Source organism: Hemicordylus capensis, chromosome 5 (assembly GCF_027244095.1).
Source record: "Hemicordylus capensis ecotype Gifberg chromosome 5, rHemCap1.1.pri, whole genome shotgun sequence".
Classification (NCBI taxonomy): domain Eukaryota; kingdom Metazoa; phylum Chordata; class Lepidosauria; order Squamata; family Cordylidae; genus Hemicordylus; species Hemicordylus capensis.
In genome coordinates this window covers 152,616,768-152,636,359 of record NC_069661.1, presented here as the reverse complement: position 1 = coordinate 152,636,359, position 19,592 = coordinate 152,616,768, and the positions used below count along the sequence as shown (strand labels likewise).

Sequence of the window (19,592 nt, the reverse complement as noted above, 5' to 3'; positions counted from 1 at the left end):
CAGACTATTAGACCATCTAATTCAGTATTGTCTACACCAGGCTTCCCCAAACTGCGGCCCTGCAGATGTTGCCGAACTACAATTCCCATCACCCCCCGCTACAACTTATTGTGGCTGGGATGATGGGAATTGTAGTTCAGCAACATCTGGAGGGCCGCAGTTTGGGGAAGCCTGGTCTACACAGACTGACAGCAGCTTCTCCAAGGTTACAAGAAGTAGTCTCTCCCAGCCGTATCTGGAGATGTCAGAGAGGGAACATGGATTTTAATCTTTAAAGCCCTAAATGGCTTGAGAGCGGCTTACCTGAAAGAGTGCCTTGTCCCATATGTCCCTACCCAAATCCTAAGATCTTCTTCGGAGGCCCTCCTCTGAATGCCCATGCCGAACAAGGTGAGGTGGGTGGCTACCAGGGAGAGGGCCTTTTCGGTGGTTGCACCCCATTTATGGAATAGCCTCCTCAGTGTGGTTCACCTGGCTTCATCACTTTGTTTTTTTTAGACACCAGGTAAAGACCTTTTTGTTCACCCAGGTCTTTTAAACTTTGGTTTTTAGTTTTGATCTGATTTTTAACTAATTTTAAAACGAGTTCTTAAACTGCTTTGTATTGTACTTTCTTTTCTTTTTTGTCGGTTATGATTTAATGTGTATGAATCTTTATTGTATGTTTTAATCCTCCATTGTGCGCCACGCAGAGACCAATTTGTTATGGAGTGGCTAACAAATAAATAATAATAATAATAATAATAATAAATAATATTGGAACCTTCTGCATGCACGCATGCAGATGCTCTTCCCAGAGCAACCCCATCTCCTAAGGGGAATATTTTACAGTGCTCACACATTGTTTCTTATTCAAATGCAAACCAGGGCAGACCCTGCTTAGAAAATTCATGTGTACTACCACAAGACCAGCTCCCCTTCATTCTTCAGATGTTTTATTTATTGCCTGTACTTAAAATCTTTCAAAAATGTTTTCCTTGAAATTAAGCAATATGTTTTTAAGACATGCAGCATGATGGAAAAAGTAATTATTAAAAAATACTTGGGACAGTTATGAGTGGCAAACCAGTTACAGTATTCTCTTAAAAAGAAAAAGAAAAAAATAGAACCATACATATTTGGTAACAATTTCCCTACCTTTCCATTAAGCAAGAAACAGTAATTACTGTACTATTTGTCCTTTTGACAGAGCCTCACACAAGCCTTTCTAGACATATAGAAAGATGCAGGAACAGATGCAGGAACAGTACAACTTCAGCTGTACCCATCGCTAACATTTAGCTCTGTTAACGTCACTGCCTTATGTTCTGCTTCTCACCACTTACTGTAAACACTGAAATAATTAAGGCACAGCAATCCATGATCCAAACACTCAAAAGAAAACTGTTCTGTTTTATAATTCATACTTATAATTACTGCACCTTCACTTATCAGCCACAAGCATGGTTTTCCCTCAGTAGCTTTTCAAGGAAAAGGGTATTTCCTAGGATATTAGTTATGGCAGAATTATTCCAGAGGAAATTTTTCCATTTATTATGCCCTTTGTGGTGGTGAATACTCAATCTCTTTGTAGCCTTCTCCCAATATTGCTTCATTTGTAGCATTATAAATCCCATGGGGGGCAATTTGCAGAACTCTATTCCATCCAACTCTTCTCTCTAGGTTGTTGGTGGTTGTTTTTTAAACATTTTGTTTTATGATATATTGGAACTTCATTAATCTACTAGGACAGATATCCTAACAGTTTTGGTGCAATGTGTTACCATCATTAACAGGGAGCACTGTCACTAATGTTTACAACCTATTTTATAATTATTAGTAATCTGTAAAATACCTGCAAGACACATATGAGCATTTTAATGGGGCCCTGTGATGTGGATAGGGGTGCATATCTAATTATAACTGATGAAGATGCGCAAGCATGAAAGAATGCTTATGAATATGGGTTTTCCAGGCTGGATTGAGGATCATATACCCATTCAGAATAAAATGCCAGTTCGATGTATAATAATTTTGGCATTGTTTTTGTAACTAAAAGTATGGTTACATACTAGGGATCCTAGGTTTAATTTCTTTTTCTCTCAACAATAGAACTTTATTGTAATATTAATCAAGTTATTTCTTTTTCTGGAGTTTCAGCTCGCTGTTTTATGTATCTATGAGATAGTAAGCATTAAATTGTAAAACTAAGTACAGTATAATACTCTCTCATTTGAATCCAATCATTTAAAAGTGTTTGTGTGGTGGGGGGAAGAATCCAATATTGGGATCTCTCGAACACAACATAAAGAATTAATTATACTATGTTTACTGAATAAAGCAATGCAGTGAGAAACTAGAAGGGGGCATAAAATATATCCAAGAATAATAGGAACTGGATCTGGAGATGAGAGAGAGAGAGAGAGAGAGAGCGTGCGCACTCACTGCAAAACAAAAGGCTTTTTTTTAAAAATGGGAAAGGCATAAATTGTCATAAAAAGGCTTCTGTATGACTCCTAATACACCAATGAAGATAAATATATACCAAGTAGCCATAGTTGCACTGTTGCAATTTGTATTATAACCCTTCATTATGGCCCCATAAAACAATCCTGTATTCTATACCTAAGCATTCCTGAATAAGCATTCCATAAGCATTATTTTGTTATAGGCTGTCTACAAATCTACAGGCTTAACTCTCACACACGCTCAGGTCACTAGTTTCTATAATAAAACGCTTTAAAGAAATTGGGGATTTGATTAAGACAGTTCCAAAAGGCATTCACATTCCTGTGATGCTTAACAAATTCACTTGTTCCACAATAGAAATACTGATACAATATTCGAAGTCTATAGGGAAGCTATTTATTTATTTACTTACTTATGTAACATATTTCTATAACACCCAAAACACAAGTTTCTGGACGGTTTACAGCAAAACAATAAAAACAAATTATTTCAAACATCATTTTAACATTTTATTTTTAAAATAGTTGTGAAACATGAATGCATTATTTACAACCGTTCTCTAAAATTTTGACCTTCTAAAGTATTAACTCAGGGCTACAAACTTGCAATTCTTAGATAGCTCTCTCATAAACTCCTACAGGACGATATTAACATATAAATGAAATAAAATCCACTATCGCAAATACAATGTGACAGGGTTTCACTCACCAGTAGTTAAATGAACTGACTGAAAATTACAGCAAGTCCCAAGCTTGACAGCCATAATGTTCAGGATCAAAGATTGAAGGATATTTTAATCCATTCCTATTAACTCTCTCCCTCTCAGCTTGTAAGCACTGTGAAAGTAGAGGCATATCCCCACACGATATAACTGGCTTCATGAGAGTTAAAAGCTGCTGTGTACATTTGCACTGTCCAATCAAGACCTACACATTTTCACTGATTGCACTCTCCATGCAACCATTAGCTATAACATACAAACTGGAACAATAATAAAGCATATGACTTGCCTTACCAAATAGCAATAGCAATCAGAAAGTCATGTGATATTTTATCCTTATTTCATTACATATGTTTTGAAGACTCAAGCTTGCAACTAGCCATTTGCATGGTTGCCTGTATCCCAAATGCATCCCCATTCTCCTTTCCAGTAGGGATGTGCATGAAATGGATTTTGCGTTCTGTTTCAAGCTCAAAACAAAAAAACAAAAAATGGCCAAAAGAAATTGTTTTGTCAAGACAACCGGCACAACCAGTTGTTTCAACACAACAAACTGAAAACATTTTGAGTGTTTCGGCCATAGAGAACAATGGGGCAACTTGAAACACCCCATTGTTCCCCATGGGTAGGTCCTAGGGACACCGAAGTGGGTTGCATGGTAGGATCCTATGAGGGTTTGGGGGAAAGGTTAAAAATTAGTTTAAAATCACCCACTTGCCCATTTCTTTTGTAGGTTGGGTGGTAAGTAGCACACATTATGCCCTACCATACAACTCATTTTCGTGTCCCTAAGACATACTCAAGGGGAACAATGGGGTTTTCCAGGTTTCCTCATTGTTCCCTGTGGTCAGAACAAGCTGAACTCACAGAGTGCACACACTATTTTGCATTGCAATTTGCAATGCATTTTGCAAACCTGGCTTGAAAAACACTACAGAAGCACACAGTAAAAGGGAACTTGTGCCTCCCAATACAGAACACATATTTCAAACACAGTCCAAAAATGACCAAAAAAGAATCATGGACCCAGAATCCACTGCCAGCTGCATTGCCTGTGCTGCAGAAACATCATTGGCACAAGTTGCTCTCTCACACACAATTATGACTCTTATGTTACTTCCTAGCCATTGCACCAGCTGCCACACCAGCACCCTTACTTAGCAGCAAGCATATCTATAAGCTCAACTAGAGCAATTTCAGCCACATTTTGACTCAAGGCCAGGCATGGAGCTCATCACAGCAATCACCAAGAAATATTAAACACACACAGCTACCACTGTCAATTTCTTGCCAAAACACCATTCTCACTAACAAACCACAACTGAAGGAAGGCAGGCATCCAAGTTCTGCCTTTGCCAATCTGAGATCCAGGAAAACCACCAGACAGTTACAGAAGCAACAGCACAGCATATTATCCTCAGTGCTAAGAAAAGAAAACAACAAAATCAAACCTCCTTTAATTTCTCCTCCTGATATATCTTCTTCAAGATAAGCAGGCACAGTACAGGAGAACCTCGATATTTGCAGGGGTTCTATCCCGGGCTGCAGCCGCAGAAATGAAAACCATGAATATCAAGTCACTGGGGGCTATGGAATCACGGACTTAGGTTCCCAGTTGGCTGAAAATTGGCCAACTTTCAGGGGGAGGGGGCTTCTTACCATGCTCTGCTGCTCCCCCTGGCATTTTCCGGACTACGAGATTTGAAACGCTTAAAGTGTTGCAAAGTGTAACGGAATGAGGCAGCGGTTTGAAACTGCGAGCGCAGGGGGTTAGGGTTAGGGCTCCTCCATGTTTCACAGTAGGTATGGTGTTTGCTTTTTGGCAAGTCACATCTGCTCTATGTCCACAAAAAGCTCCAGTTTTGTGATTTTAAAAAAAGCCAGACTGGAATTTGCTAAAATGCATATTGACAAGCCACAATGCTTCTGGGAGAATGTCCTTTGGACAGATGAGACAAAACTGGAGCTTTCTGGCAAGTCACATCAGCTCTATGTCCACAAATGAAAAAATGAAGCTTTCAAAGAAAGGAACACCATACCTACTGTGAAACATGGAGGAGGCTCGGTTATGTTTTGGGGCTGCTTTGCTGCATCTGGCATGGGGTGCCTCGAGTCTGTGCAGGAAACAATGAAATCTCAAGACTATCAAGACATTCTGGAGCAAAACATAATGCCCAGTGTCAGAAAGCTCTGTCTCAGTCACAGGTCAATCCTCCAACAGGATAATGACCCAAAGCTCGCAGCTAAAAGCACCCAAGAATGGCTAAGGACAAAACATTGGACTATTCTGAAGTGGCCTTCTATGAGCCCTGATTGGAATCCTATCAAACATCTATGGAAAGAACTGAAATATGCAGTCTGGAGAAGGCACCCTTCAAACCTGACACAGCTGGAGCAGTTTGCTCAGGAAGAGTGGGCCAAACTGCCTTTTGACAGGTGCAGAAGTCTCATAGAGAGCTACAGGAATCGCTTGTCTGCAATAATTGCCTCTAAAGGTTGTGCAATAAAATATTAGGTTAAGGGTCCCATCATTTTTGTCTATGCCATTTTCATTTGTGTTATTATTTGAAATAATCTGTTGCATAAAAACTCTAAAGCAAAGTCTGATTTTTATTAAATGCAGAATAAACAATAATGGGTGCCAATTACATTTATCAGTTTCAAGTTATTTCAGAGACAATTGTGGGTTCTTCTTTTTTCGTGGAGGGGTACCAGCACATTTGTCCATGTGTGTATATGTTGCTTATATAGGCATTAAAAGAATGCCTGCATAAAGCCAGTTCCTATCAGGAACAGAGAGATGCCAAAAGACACCAGCAATGGGGCCTGAATATTTATTTGCAATTCTGCTTTAAACTTAAACATAAAGGAAATTGCAGTCAAATCTATATGCTGTCTCATCCTATGGAACGGGAGAAGCAGACTATGTTTTAAGAAGGGAGCCTTCTGGTTAGAAATGTTTTGGGAAAATACTATTAACCCATTCTAAGCCACTGCAGAATGCCAGAAAATATGAACAGTTCTTTCTTCCTCTTTGGTTCACCCTTGAAGGATTATAACTATTTTTGTATTTCAGCTCTTTGTACCTCTCCCAGTCATTCTACAGAATGCATTTTTGTAACAATGACAAATTTCTCAACCAAGAATCCTCCTCCCACTCCCATCTTCTGCACCCAAGACAGCCAATTTCTTCCCACGGACAGTTCTACACTTCCCTAAGTAAAAGCAGAAACACTAATCAGGAAAAGATACAGTTCTTGCTTTGGTGGTTTTGAGGTGAAATCTGGTTACAAAAATGCACACCACATGCAATCCACAGTTGACTTCAGGTATTATTTTGCAACAAGTAGTTTTTGTACTTGATTTTTTTTTTTTTTAAAGGAAAGCATTGCTTAGGTCTTAATCTTATAGTTCACTGGAGTTTTTCCATGATCACTTATTCCAAGAATGCAGTATTCCTTCAATATCAAGTCTGTTTACATCGTAAAATGCCATGATTCCACTCACCCCCCCTTACCATGGCAGATGTTCCACCGCCCTCTTGCAAGGATGATGAGAGGGAACCCTTGCCCCCGCCTCTCTCTTGAAGTTGCAGGGTGGGGTGGTTTAGCAAATGTGATAGTTAACAACATTCAGGAAGCTTTCATGTAAGAAAATATCAATAAAAGGTATTACCTCACCTGCAGTAGTACAGCCCAGAATCTTTTACCCTCTCATTCTATGAAATGCATAGAATGGCTCTTAGGCCTAGTCTACATTACCTGTGGAAGATAATGAGGTGATAAAGCCCTGAGTTGGTAGAGTAGACATTACCCCACATCTGACGGTAGGCAGAGAATACCGTTTTTGAATGCTTCCTCATGTAAAAAAACTTTTCTGCAAGTCAAAGCACCAGCAGATCAGAAAGAAATATTATTTTAACCTAGCTCACTCCCTGCTGTCTTAATTTTCTATTTACAGTGAGGCTTCTTTTATATATGGAATTAAACAAATGTTGGTCCCACCCTTCCTCCCATCTAGTAGATTGTACTGGGTATGGAAAGCAAGGCTTTGTGCTTCAAGGAGCCCACAGTGCAAGGTGGATGAGTCAAAGGAAACATCAATGAGCCCACTCTCCCTCATCCACCAGTTTGCAGGATTCTAAAGATGTTACCTTGTTGCCTCACAAGCTATATGCTGCTTGATACGTTTTAGGTGTACTGTATAATGGAAGTTCGTTTATCCACTTAAAAATATAAACGTGTGACTGCAACAAACATGAGTATCATAAGAGTATCTTTGTCATGGAGCCAGAGAACAGGTTTGTTGGGGACAAACCTGAATTTGACATGATGTGAAACATGAATAGGAACACAGGAGGCAACCTTATATCGTGTCAGACCATTGGCCCATCTAGCTCAGTATTGCATACACCAGGGCTGCACAACGTAAGGCCTGGGGGCCGGATCTGGCTGGCAGGGACTTTTTTGCTGGCCCCCAGGTAGGAATAACCTGTAGCAACAGCAGAAGCCATGAAGAGCTCCTGGCTTGTCCAGTTGATGAGCAGCAGCAGCTCAATGCAGCTGGGATTTTAAGACCAGACAAGATGCATATGGCCGCAATGGACTGATGAGCACGTGAGTCAGCTGCTGCTTCTTGAGCAGCAGTGGTGGTGATGCATGGAGTGGGTTGAAACAGCAGCAATAGTGGCATCAAGTGGGCACAGGCAGAGCACAGCCCAGAAAGGCAGAGACTAACCCTTTTAGTTAGTTCCCTCTTCTCTGAGGAGGGCCATCCTCTCTGGAAACTGCCTTATAACACCATCCTATGCATGTTTACTAAAAAAGATACCTGACAGTGTACCCAAGTAAGCATGCCTAGGATTGCAGCCTGAAAGCAATAATAGCAATAGCAATAGCACTTACATTTATATACCGCTCTATAGCTGAAGCTCTCTAAGCGGTTTACAATGATTTAGCATATTGCCCCCAACATTCTGGGTACTCATTTTACCGACCTCGGAAGGATGGAAGGCTGAGTCAACCTTGAGCCCCTGGTCAGGATCAAACTTGTAACCTTCTGGTTACAGGGCGGCAGTTTTACCACTGCGCCACCAGTAATGATTTAGGGAGAGGAGAGGACTGGGCATTTGTTTGGGACTGGCACACACTCTAGGTGCCCCAGTGACTGAGCAAGGAAAGGGTCTATTTTCAGGAGTTGTGCACCACTGGTCTACACTAACTGGCAGCAGCTCTCCAAGGTTCCAGGCAGGAGTCTTTTCCAGGACTACCTGGAGATGCTAGGGAATGAACCTGGGACCTTTTGCATGCAAAGCATGTGTTCTACCACTGAGTTATAGCCCCATCCAATACAATAGAAGTTTATCCCCACAATCAGCCACCAGCCCATTTTCACAAACAACTGCTCATGCAAGTGGTCTAACTTGAGTGAGCAGTTCAATATCAAGAGCTGCAATCTCATAAAAACGTTTGGCTCCAATCCCATTAAGTGGAAAGTCTCATTTTGCCATTTTTCCAGTAAATGGAACAGGAGCAGCAATCTTACATGAATCAATTGCTCCAATATTACCCTGTTCAAGTGAGAATTAATTTTCAAACAGCCATGGTACCTGCAACTGTATGGAACAAAGGATGTTTAACTCCAGATAAAGAGTCACCAAATTAATCATTTTTGGATGAGTAACAGGACAAGACAAGTCATATGCCAAATATTGCCTCATTCTCCTGTAGTCAACTGAAGCTCTCTAGCAACTTGACGGGAAGCCCTCCCACACACACACACACACACACCCTGCCCACCCACTCCCACACAGCAATTCAGCTTTTTCATTATGGTCTCTACTTTTGCATGTCATTTGCCTTTCAAAGCCCAAGCCTCTTTTTAGGCTTCTATTGTCCATTTTCACAGTAACAAAATGATTACAGTAATAAGTTTATAAAAATGGATAATGAAGTGGTAACCTATCAGGTATTTGTTTCTAAGAAGTTTACTACACATGATGAACTCCTGTGTTTCCAAGAAGAAAACAATTGAGTTTTTTGCATTATCTCCTAAGAAGACTGCTTGTATAATTGTCAACTTGATGCTAACCATGGTTACTCAAAGGAAGAAGTACTTCCCTATACTTTTCATAATGTTGGTACGATGTCAAGGAGTATACAACTACCATCTCAATATTTAGGCAGGCAAAAGGCTAACTAGTGACTAAGCTTTAGAAATTAGATGTTGGGGTCAAACCTGCCTACAGAGCCACCCAGAGACTTGTATTTTAGGCGATATATATATATATATATATACACACACACACACACACACACACACACACACATACATACACCGCCTAAAATACAAGTCTCTGGGTGGCTTACAACAAAACAATAAAAACAGATAAAAAGATTACAACATTACAACAATTGAAATTTAACACATTAAAACTATTAAAAAAACAAAACAGTATCTAATTAAAAGCCTGGGTGTTGTAAGAGATGGGGGAAGCTCTTATTTCAGCAGGAAGTGTGTTCCAAAGCCTCGGGGCAGCAAAGGAGAAGGCCCGTCCTCGAGTAGCCACCAGAAAAGCCAGTGGCAACTGCGGACAAACCTCTCCAGATGCTCTCAATGGGCGGTGTGATTCGTAGCACAGAAGACGTTCTCTTAAATACCCAGGATGCAAGCTGTTCATGGCTTTATAGATTATAGCCAAAACCTTGTATTTTGTCCGGAAACTTATCAGCAATGAATGTAGATCTTTTAAGATAGGATTGATATGGTCTCTCCAAAATGACCCAGAGACCAACCTGGCTGCCGCATTCTGGACCAACTGCAGTTTCCGGACTACGGACAAAGGCAGCCCCACATAGAGTGCATTGCAGTAATCAAGTCTGGAGGTGACCAACAGATGTACTACTATTCTCAGGTCATTTATATCAAGAAACGGACGCAGCTGGCGTATCAGCCGAAGCTGATAAAAGGCACCTCTGGCCACTGCCTCAACTTGGGACATCAGGGAGAAGTTTGTGTCTAGAAGCACCCCCAGACTGCGTACCTGTTCCTTCTGGGGAAGTGTGACCCCAGAACGGGCAGATCAAAATCATCTCCTGAATTCCGACCCTGAACAATAAGTACCTTCATCTTATCTAGATTCAGCATCAGCTTGCTACCTCTCATCCAGCCTATCACTGCCTCCAGGCAGGCATTTAGGGAAGTTATGCCTTCTTCTGATGATGCTGACATGGAGAAAAAGATTTGGGTGTCATCAGCATATTGATAACACCCTGCACCAAATTTCCTGATGATCTCTCCCAGCAGTTTCATGTAGATGTTAAACAACATCAGAGACAATACAGAGTTCTGAGGGGCACCATGCCGATGTTCATGGATGGCCAACAGGTTAAAACCAGCCCTTGAAGCACTTTTATCTGGCTCTTCTTGACAACTGTACCAAAATGTTTATCATGGTATGATAAAGCACTTGCCGACAGTTTTATTCATAAAGCTGTTTTCAGAAGTAGGGAACGATAGAGATGTCCACAAATGTACGTTACACCTCTCTCTCTCTGGGTTTTGTATGCAGTAGCTTAGGCACAGTGAATTTCTCTATGACCACATTAAAAATACCTCTTGAATTTGGTCCAAAAAGAAAACAAAACCCAACCCTCTGAAATCCTATGATACTCTGGGGCTGTGGGACAGGGCCTCAGCTAGGCCCAACAGACTGCCAATTCACACTGTCACAAAGTGTCATGTGTTTGAGTAGTTGGACTGAATGTCCTTTCACTTTGTGATTATAACAAGGAGAAGAACTAGCAAACCAGCTGGCCAAGTTTAGCCTGGCAGATTTCTATTGTGTTAGGCCAGGGGTTTCAAACCTTTTAAAATAAGTGTACCTCTTCTGATGCAAACCTTCAACTCAGGTACCCCAAAGATATTTTTCTGTGCACACACACACACACACACATTTTAAATGTTACAGTTATTAGGCAGGCTACTCCAGCCACTGGTTTACATCCAGACTAAGTTACTCATGAGTACTTCCATGGAAATTAATAGAACAAGTTCCCATTGATTTCAATGGGAGTAAAGTAAAGTAAAGTTGTGCCCTCAGGTCAGTGTCGACTCCTGGCGACCACAGAGCTATGTGGTTTGCTTTGGTAGAATACAGGAGGGGTTTACCATTGCCATCTGATGATGCCTTTCAGCATCTTCCTATATCGCTGCTGCCCGATATAAGCGTTTCCCATAGTCTGGGAAATATACCAGTGGGGATTTGAGTCAGTAACCTCTTGCTCCCTAGGCAAATTACTTCCCCGCTGTGCTATTAGGTGGTTCTCAATGGGAGTACTAGGTGCTAATTGTTTTAAACCTGTTGGTCAGAATGAGGGGAGGGTTATGCTGAGCTTCAGCATGTAGCTAGGGATGTGCACAAACCTGTTCGGAGGCCCTTTTACGGGCCTCCAAACAGGTTTGAACCCCGGGGCTGGTTTGAAGGCCCCGGGGGTACTGCTTTAAGGGCAGGGGAGGGTACACTCACCCCTCCTGCTACTTTTTCCCCACTGGTGCTCGTAACTTTACAAAACCTTCAGGGTGGCAGCATACCTCCCTGCCGCCCCTTCCCCGTTTTCAGCCAGAAGTGGCCGGAAGTACCAGGCGCGCATGCACCCGTTACATGCACACACCCGGTACTTCCATCCACTTCCGTCCAAGGACAGGGAAGGGGCAGCCGGGAGGTAGGCTGCCACCCCGAAGGTTTTGGTAAGTAACAAGCGCCGGTGAGGGGAAAGCGGCAGGAGGGGTGAGTGCACCTTCCCCCACCCTTAGAGCGCTACCTTTGCCACCTTCTCTAACAGCGGAGGCACAGTTCCATGCACATCCCTACATGTTGCCAGCCAGTTATGAGCAAAGGAGGAGGGTGTTCACCCTCTTTCCTTCCCTTGTGTAGCAAATAGCATGGCTGCAGCATGTAGAGGCATGAGGGCTCTGAATACTAACTGAGAGCCCTTTAAGTACCTCAAGGGATACTAGTACCCCCGCTGGGAACCTCTGTGTTAGGCTAATGGCTTTTAATGGCCAATGAACACCTGAATTGAGATACTAATTTCCTCATTTCCCCCCTTCCCCTATATGTGGGATTCCAGCCATTCTGTTGGACTAAACATCATGGGAAGCAATGAACTCAGACATTTTTATGCCAGACAAATTTTGAGACAGTTTTGGCCACACACTGCCCTTCTCTGATCCACACTGCCCTTCCTTGATCCATACCAAGTCACCACTACAGGAGAGCATGAGATAGTTGGGTTTTTAAAAAAACCTTTAAAAAAAAAATCTTAGACACTGGGCAGGCTGGCTGGACTTGGAACTCAAAGTCTGACTCCCAGCCAGCAGCTGCCTCGGTTGTTGAGGATTATTATTATTATTTGTTGTTGTTGTTTTTGCAGGGGGGGGATATTCCATTTTGCGTATTCTTCTTTTATGGGGTTTTTGTGGGGAGGAGAGTAATTCCTATAGTAAAGTTGTCTGCTCTAGTGTCTCTTTAAAACTCCTTCCCCTGTGGATTCAAAGTGTGTGCATGGAGAAGGAAAACACTGCAGCTAGCAAAGTTGTTTGTTGTTGTTATTTTAGTTCTCCTGCCTTGTCTATCACATGCAAGTATATGAAGGTTAGAGTGAATCCCATGTCTACGGGTTTTAAACTGGTCTGTTCCCACGCCCATTTCTTTTTACTTATTATATCACTATTATTAATATACTTATATACTGCTTTTCTCTGTCACACACACACTAAACCCTTCTCAGAGCAGTTTAGACAGCCAAAGGAATGAGAAAATGGTTGGCTGTCCCTAAATGGCTCTCCTAAAAATAAAAAAGTCTTCTCTTTAAAGTGCTACATTTATAACTGTGCATATAGATAGCATTTACATATTGTTTGTTTTTATAAACTCATAGTAGAATAAAATACCCACCGTATTTCACTCTTTTGCAAAGGGGTTACAGACTGCAAAACTAAGAATTAAGCATTTCCCCCTCCCTCATCAAAATATATTATTTTGTGGTCTGTTCTTATATACTTGCATCAAAATAAGATCTTGTAATATGAATCATGTGGAATTGTTTTTAAAGATGCCTATATGCCTTACCACAGAAGCCCTTAAATGCTAAAAAACTGAGGTGATTCCAGGTATAGTTTGAAATCAATTTGGTGGTAGTTATTTGCCTGTATTGTTTGCAATTTGGTAGGAGTAAGTTCTATTTGCCCACTTGCCTGAGAGAGAATATGAATAACTTCTTGGCTACAACTAGTGCTATTCAAAAGCATATTGCCACTGAATCTGAAGGATTCACATTATAGCCATCATGACTAACAGCTAGTGACAGGCCTCAATTTCTCTATGAATTTGTCCAATCCGCTTTTAAATTTTCTAAAATGTACTAAATTGGGTGTAGGTGTGTCCTTGGATGGACCTGACAGCAAGGGAATTATGGTTCTTTGAGGAAGGTGTTTTGTCAATGAAACAGACATTCATCCATCTAACTCAGTATCATCTACACTCACTGGCAGTGGCTCACCAAGGTTTCAGGCATAAATATTTCCCAGTGCTCCCTGGTGATGCCAGGGATTGAAGATGCTGTGGTGTGTGTGTGTGTGTATGAGAGAGAGAGAGTGAGTGTGTGTGTATGTAAAAGCTTTAACAACAGGAGATGGATTTTACTATCTTAAAATTAGAAATATTTATGTAGATTGGTGACTTCCATCCACTAGCAACAACAAAAGGCTACTGAGTTGCAGAAGCCCAACAACAGATGAGGGTTGGGGCCTGTGAAGCTTTTCCTGGATTTCATCATTTCAGGCTGAGACAGGGTTCCAGGTTTGAATATTCCTCCCCGCACAACCCAAACACAGACAAAAGCAGGAGCTTCCCCCGTGCACATAGGAATAAAGTGTGTCAGGAATAAAGTGTGTGGCCTGAACAACTCTCCCTTTCACAATACTTTTCTGTGGGCAGGAATATTTTTAGAGGGAAAACATTTAGGTGGTGCAGTCCAGGAAAATGTTTGCCACTTGAGGTGGACTTGGGGGAGGGGCAAGGGGAGCTTCAGAACAAATCTCACCTGATATCCCCTGAAAATAACACACATAAACCCAATATTAAGTTCTGGGGAAATTACTGCTTAGGCATGCCCAAATGCTCATAACCTAGGATTATTAACTGATTAGAAAATAACTGCCCTAGCCTCCTTCTGTACTTTTAATAGCTACTTGACCTGCAGGTGAAGCTTCTCACAGCATGGAAATGTCACCACCTGCTAACGTCTGCAGATCAAACTGCTAACGGCATGGATCAGGAGCTGGTCCAAAAACTTGGCAACCCTACTAGTGTCCCATCACAGTGAAATCCTTAGTACTCTGTGGTCCTGACTACCTGGTTGATGCACTGCTAGAGCCTCCCAATGTTGTTGTCAACTTTCCCCCCTAACAGGATTATTGTGCCTGTACTATAGCTACAGCACCGTCAGAAATCAGCAGCTGGGCGTCTGCTTACTGGCAAACATCTGACTAAGTGGGATGGGAGATGCCACCATGAATCCATTCATCTTGAAGGTGCCACATGTGCACGCATGGATTCATTGGTAGAAAATCCGCGGACAAAGCTCTCCCTTTCCTCCGTGTTATGCAGCCGTTAGATAGAGGCATAGGACAGTAGGCGCCCTACTCGAAGGGGCGGGGGGGGGGCAAGGTTCCTCTTATACCTCTGAAGGGCGACGCCGTCTCTTTTCTCTCTAGCAAATGGTGCTAAGAGAGCAGCCTTCAACCGGGGGCGGGGGCAGCATTCAGGTGGAGGCTGGGCTGGGCTTACCCGTGAATTCTTCAGCCTCGTCGTCGTCATCCCCTTCCCCGCTCTCAGAGTCGGTCTGCATGGGCTCCTCGGCGAAGTTGACCCCTCTGCTCTCCGAGGGGGCCCTCCGGAGCTGCAGGCGGCTCCCCCTCTCGCGGCCAGGCGACACTGCATTGAAGCGGGGCTGGCGGCCGCTTGCTTCCTCCTCGTCTTCGCCCGGCTCCTCTCCTCCGGCTCCTTCACCCGCCCCCTGACCCGCAGCAACAGCCGCCGCCTCTGCTTTGAGGCGCCCGAAGTACTGGAGGGCGAATTCCAGCAGGTCCCCCGGCTGGCTCCGCAGCACCTCCACGGTGAAGCCTTGCAGCAGCTCCGTCAGCCCCTCCGGGATGGAGATGCTCATCCCGGAGACGGGGTGGGGAGGAGGCAGGACAGGGCTCAGGCGGAAGGGGGGAGCCCAGCAGGGTCCCGAAGCTCCCCCTTCCCCTCCGCTTCGGCCCGGGGATAATGCCCAGCGCGAGTTACACACCAATAGATCCGATCAAACCACGCAGCACTGTGCAGTCGCGGCTGTTTCCCTCCCGGTCTTTCCCCGGCTCGGAGGCGCAGCAGCGGCAGCAAGGAAAAAGCCAGCCCTGCCGGTGACTGCAGCCGCGCATCTCCCGCCCCCAACGCTGGGGGAAACCTCGCGCGCATGTGACCTGGGAAACCATGACAACCTTCCGCCACGCGAGCTGCTGCGGGATTCGCAGTCTGGCGAACACAAGGCCCGCCCGGTCTTGGGCTGCAGGCAGGCAGGCAGGCAGGCAGGCAGGCAGGCAGCAGTGGGGAACCTTAAACCCCACCTCACTGAACGGAACAAAGAAAGAGAAAGGAAGCCGCGCTCGGGCTGTGCGGCAGGGCTTCGCCCTGCAACCGGTTCTCAGCGCTAGAATCCAGTGTCCCTTTTGAGTATGTGCACTGCAGCAACGTACCTTTCTTGCCCCTCAGCTTTAGGCTTGCCCACTTTAATAAAATAAAATAAAAGAGAGCGCAGGTCCTTGTCATCATTCCTTTAAAAGCAGTTCAGGGTGGCTTGGGGTAGGAGCGGGGAGAGCCCCCTCAGACCTGTAGTTTGCCCCCTAGCCTGCCTGCCCTGCCCTCCCATTTCTGTTTCAGAAATCTAACATGATGTGGGAGTAGGACACAGCTCGCGCACCCGTAATTGCACTGTGCTGTTTCAGTGCTCCCCGCCCTTTTGTCTGCAAGTGCAAGGGCCTTGAAAAACTCCGTCTGCTGGTTTCTGCATTGCAAATCAAACTGCTCTTAAAGGCAGGGGAGCAGCCCCAAGCCTGTTTTTATTCTGTTTAGTTGGCTACCATTACATATAGCCCACCCCCGTGCCAGATTAGGAGAAAGGGCTGGCATTGGGTGTATTTGTGCATATAAATGAAGCACTAGGTGCATGAGGATGTGAGGGAGGAGTAGAAAGCAGCATCTTAAAAGATCTTAAGACACACCTCTCAAAGCGGGGCATGTTTTGGACCAGCCTCGTTCAAATAAAGCCCTGAAAAATCCCTCTCCTAGGGGTGGCGTAGCCCTTTCCTTGAGGCAGGGTAAGGTGGTTACCTCATGCACACTTGCAGGGATGGGTACAGGGGCTAGAGTTCTTGCAGACTCCACTGCTACTCCCCACAGAATCTTCCTCAATGAGTATAACACTCTTTTGTAATAGGGATGTGCATGGAACTGATTCTGTGCACTACCGGGAGGGCAGGGATGTTACTTTAAGGGGCAGGGAGGGTGCCTCTTACCTGCCCATCCCTGACCCGCCCCTTTCCCCCCACTGGCACTCTCCCAAAAAAGCATGGGTGTGAGGCTGCAGCATTCCTCCTTGCAGCCCCATTTAGCATCGCCATACAGATGGCCAATGCGTGAGACACTGAATGGGGCTGCAAGGAGGAACCACACCCACCCTGTTTGGGAGAGGGTCAGCAGGGAGAAAGCAGCGAGCAGGCATGGACAGGTAAGAGGCACACCCTCTCTGCCTATTAAATTAACGCCCCCCCCCAGCCTCCAAACCACCTCAAATGCCAGCATTTCAAACCGGTTCCCTGCACACCCCTATTTTGTAATAGTCCTGCCAAATTCTCAGCTATGAACTTCTCCGATCTGTGTAGGCTTCTCAAAGTCACAGAATGTGACTCTAGGCATCAAAAGATGTATGGATGGATAAGGGAAATGCCCAGGTGGGTGGTGTAGTGGTGCACAATATGCCTGTGAATTACATGCACGTACCATTGTGCAGCTCTGAATTTTCTTTTTTTAAAGCCCTGAAGTACACCTACAATGATCAGGAGTGGGGGCATAGGGAGTACTTGTTCAGCTGTGACTGCCAAGCATGCATGCAAAGTATGTGTGCATCCTAAGTCACACACCCTGTATCTGATGTCAGAGGCAGGGGGTGTGGCAGTGCCGGGACGGGGCCAGTCAGCTCCTGCAGAGCTTCCATAGAAACCACTGACTGTGGAAGCTCTGCAGGGGACGACTGGCCCCATCCGGGTACTGGCCACACCCCCTGCATCTAACGTTGATGCAGGGGGCATGGCCACTGCCCGGGAGAGGTCCATTTGGACCCTCTCCCATCCTCCCCAGTCAGCATTTCATTGAAACACTGGCTGACTGGGCTTCCCCCCCCCCCGCCAGCCTCGCCAGCGTGTACCTTCCCAGATACTGTTGTATATACTGTAGTATACCACAATGATGATTGTAAGACTCAGGGGTGCTGTTAGGCCTGGTCCTTGCATCATAGGACTGAGGCCCTGCCACCTGCTCTCCTGCAGGGCCCAGTGCAACTGCCAGCTCCACACCAATGCCGGGAATTTCCTCCTCACCCCGCAACTGGGTGTGGGCACTGGCATGCCAGCAGCATGGCACTGGCCACCGGGAGGCTCCCTGCGCACTGGGGCAGGCTGCCTGCTGCAGCTCCCCCCACCCAACAATCAGCTGTCCAGCAACTGGGCAGGACTTGCTGAGGCCTCTCTGCCTGTCTCCATGAAGCTCTGCAGCATGGGCTGGTAGGCTGCCTGCAGGCAGCCAAAAGGAAGGAGGCAGAGCGGCTAGCGCTGGCTGCCCCAGGTCAGAGTACTGTGCAGGATCTCTGCCCTGCCCTTCTGCTGCCACCACTGCCTCTTTGCAGTGTGCTGCCCAGGAATGGAAATATGGGGCTTGTGTGGGTTATTTCTCTCTACCCTACCCCTTTCCTGATATTCCAGTTTCCAATTTTCCAGTTCCTGATTGGCATGGCAAAGGGCTTTGATATGGGGCATAGTTGTATGAGGGGACTCTGTCTTTAATTTGAAGCCCATTGTTCAATCTTTTGAGTGTGTGTATAATTTCAAAACAGTCCTACAAATGGCTTATTTCATGGCAGAAAATTTAAAAAAAACTTCTGGAACTGAAGCTCTCCCTTGGACCATCATTCCACCCCCCATGTTGCGGAATCTGCCCTTTGCCTTCATAAAAAAGCGTAAAGCTCCTCACCTTTCTGCCTAAACCTTTAGATCTCCTGAAATGGCTTGGCACAGAGCTGTTATATTGGGCACAGATGTAGGGCAGTAGTGGGGGGACTCTGTGTATTGAATTTGAAGTGGATCAGTCAATTCATTTATTAATTATTATTGTTAGATGTGTAGGTGGCTTGTTTCATGGCACAAAATTACAAAAACTTCTGGAACTGAAGACCCCCCTTGGACTACCATTCCACCCCATGTGGAATCAATCCTGTGGTTTCTAATGAATGTTTCCCTACTGCAGTAAAGCTGCCAGAAAGTATATCCATAAACTACTTCAAACATAGTGAAAGTGGAACTAAGAGTGAACATCCAAATAAACACCCATTTAAATATATATATATATATATATGCACTATGCTCAAGTTGGTTTATGATCCAGAAGGTCTGTGTGAGAACTGTGAAGCAAGGGGCATGCGTTGTGATTTGAATGCTTTCCCTTATAAATGCACTATTTGTCCAAGTTGGTTTGTGATCCAGGTGTGTATGTGAACTGTGGAGCAAGGACATGCTTGGTTTGGTTTATGACAATGATCAAGAACATGTGTGGATCTTTCATCTGTTCGACAGATGGGAGGGGCTGGCTGAGGCAGAGCGCTCTGTGTGCTGTTGCTGCTTCAGTCTGTGCCTCAGGGGTGATGCCACCACTGGGCCAACAGGTTCAAAGATCCCAGGCCGCGCCCAATCAGGGGCCACGCCTCGCAGCCCCAACACGCCCCCTGCGTCCGATGTCAGATGCGGGGGTGCTGGTTTAGCTCCCAAGCGAGGGCTGCGCGGCCCCTTCAGGAGCTAAACAAAGGCTGGCACTGCTTTTGCAGCACAGCCAGGAGCGGCTCTTCCTGTGCGGCCCCTTCAGGAGTTAAAAGGCTGGTGCTGCGTTTGCAGTGCACCCAGGAGCGGCTCTTCCCTGCAGGCAAGAGCCGCTCCTGGCTGTGCTGCAAAAGCTGCGCCAGCCTTAGTTTAGCTTCAGGAGTTGAACTCCAACTCCTGAAGGGAGCCTCAAGACCACGCCCCCCCATGTCTGACCTCAGATGCGGGGGCGGGG

The 19,592-nt window shown here is 44.9% G+C and overlaps 1 protein-coding gene across 3 annotated transcripts in view; it reads right to left on the bottom strand.

The window, feature by feature from the left end:
- PRKAR2B (protein kinase cAMP-dependent type II regulatory subunit beta) overlaps positions 1 to 15,699 on the bottom strand; it is an 89,955-nt gene extending 74,256 nt beyond the window's left edge. The window contains exon 1 of one of the 3 annotated variants that reach the window (XM_053255362.1): positions 15,021 to 15,699. In XM_053255362.1, the coding sequence (XP_053111337.1) occupies positions 15,021 to 15,399 (379 nt within the window). In that variant the 5' untranslated portion in view covers positions 15,400 to 15,699. The remainder of the gene's footprint in view (positions 1 to 15,020) is intronic. The other 2 variants (XM_053255361.1, XM_053255360.1) reach the window with 2 other exon arrangements.
- Positions 15,700 to 19,592: the final 3,893 nt, after the last annotated feature.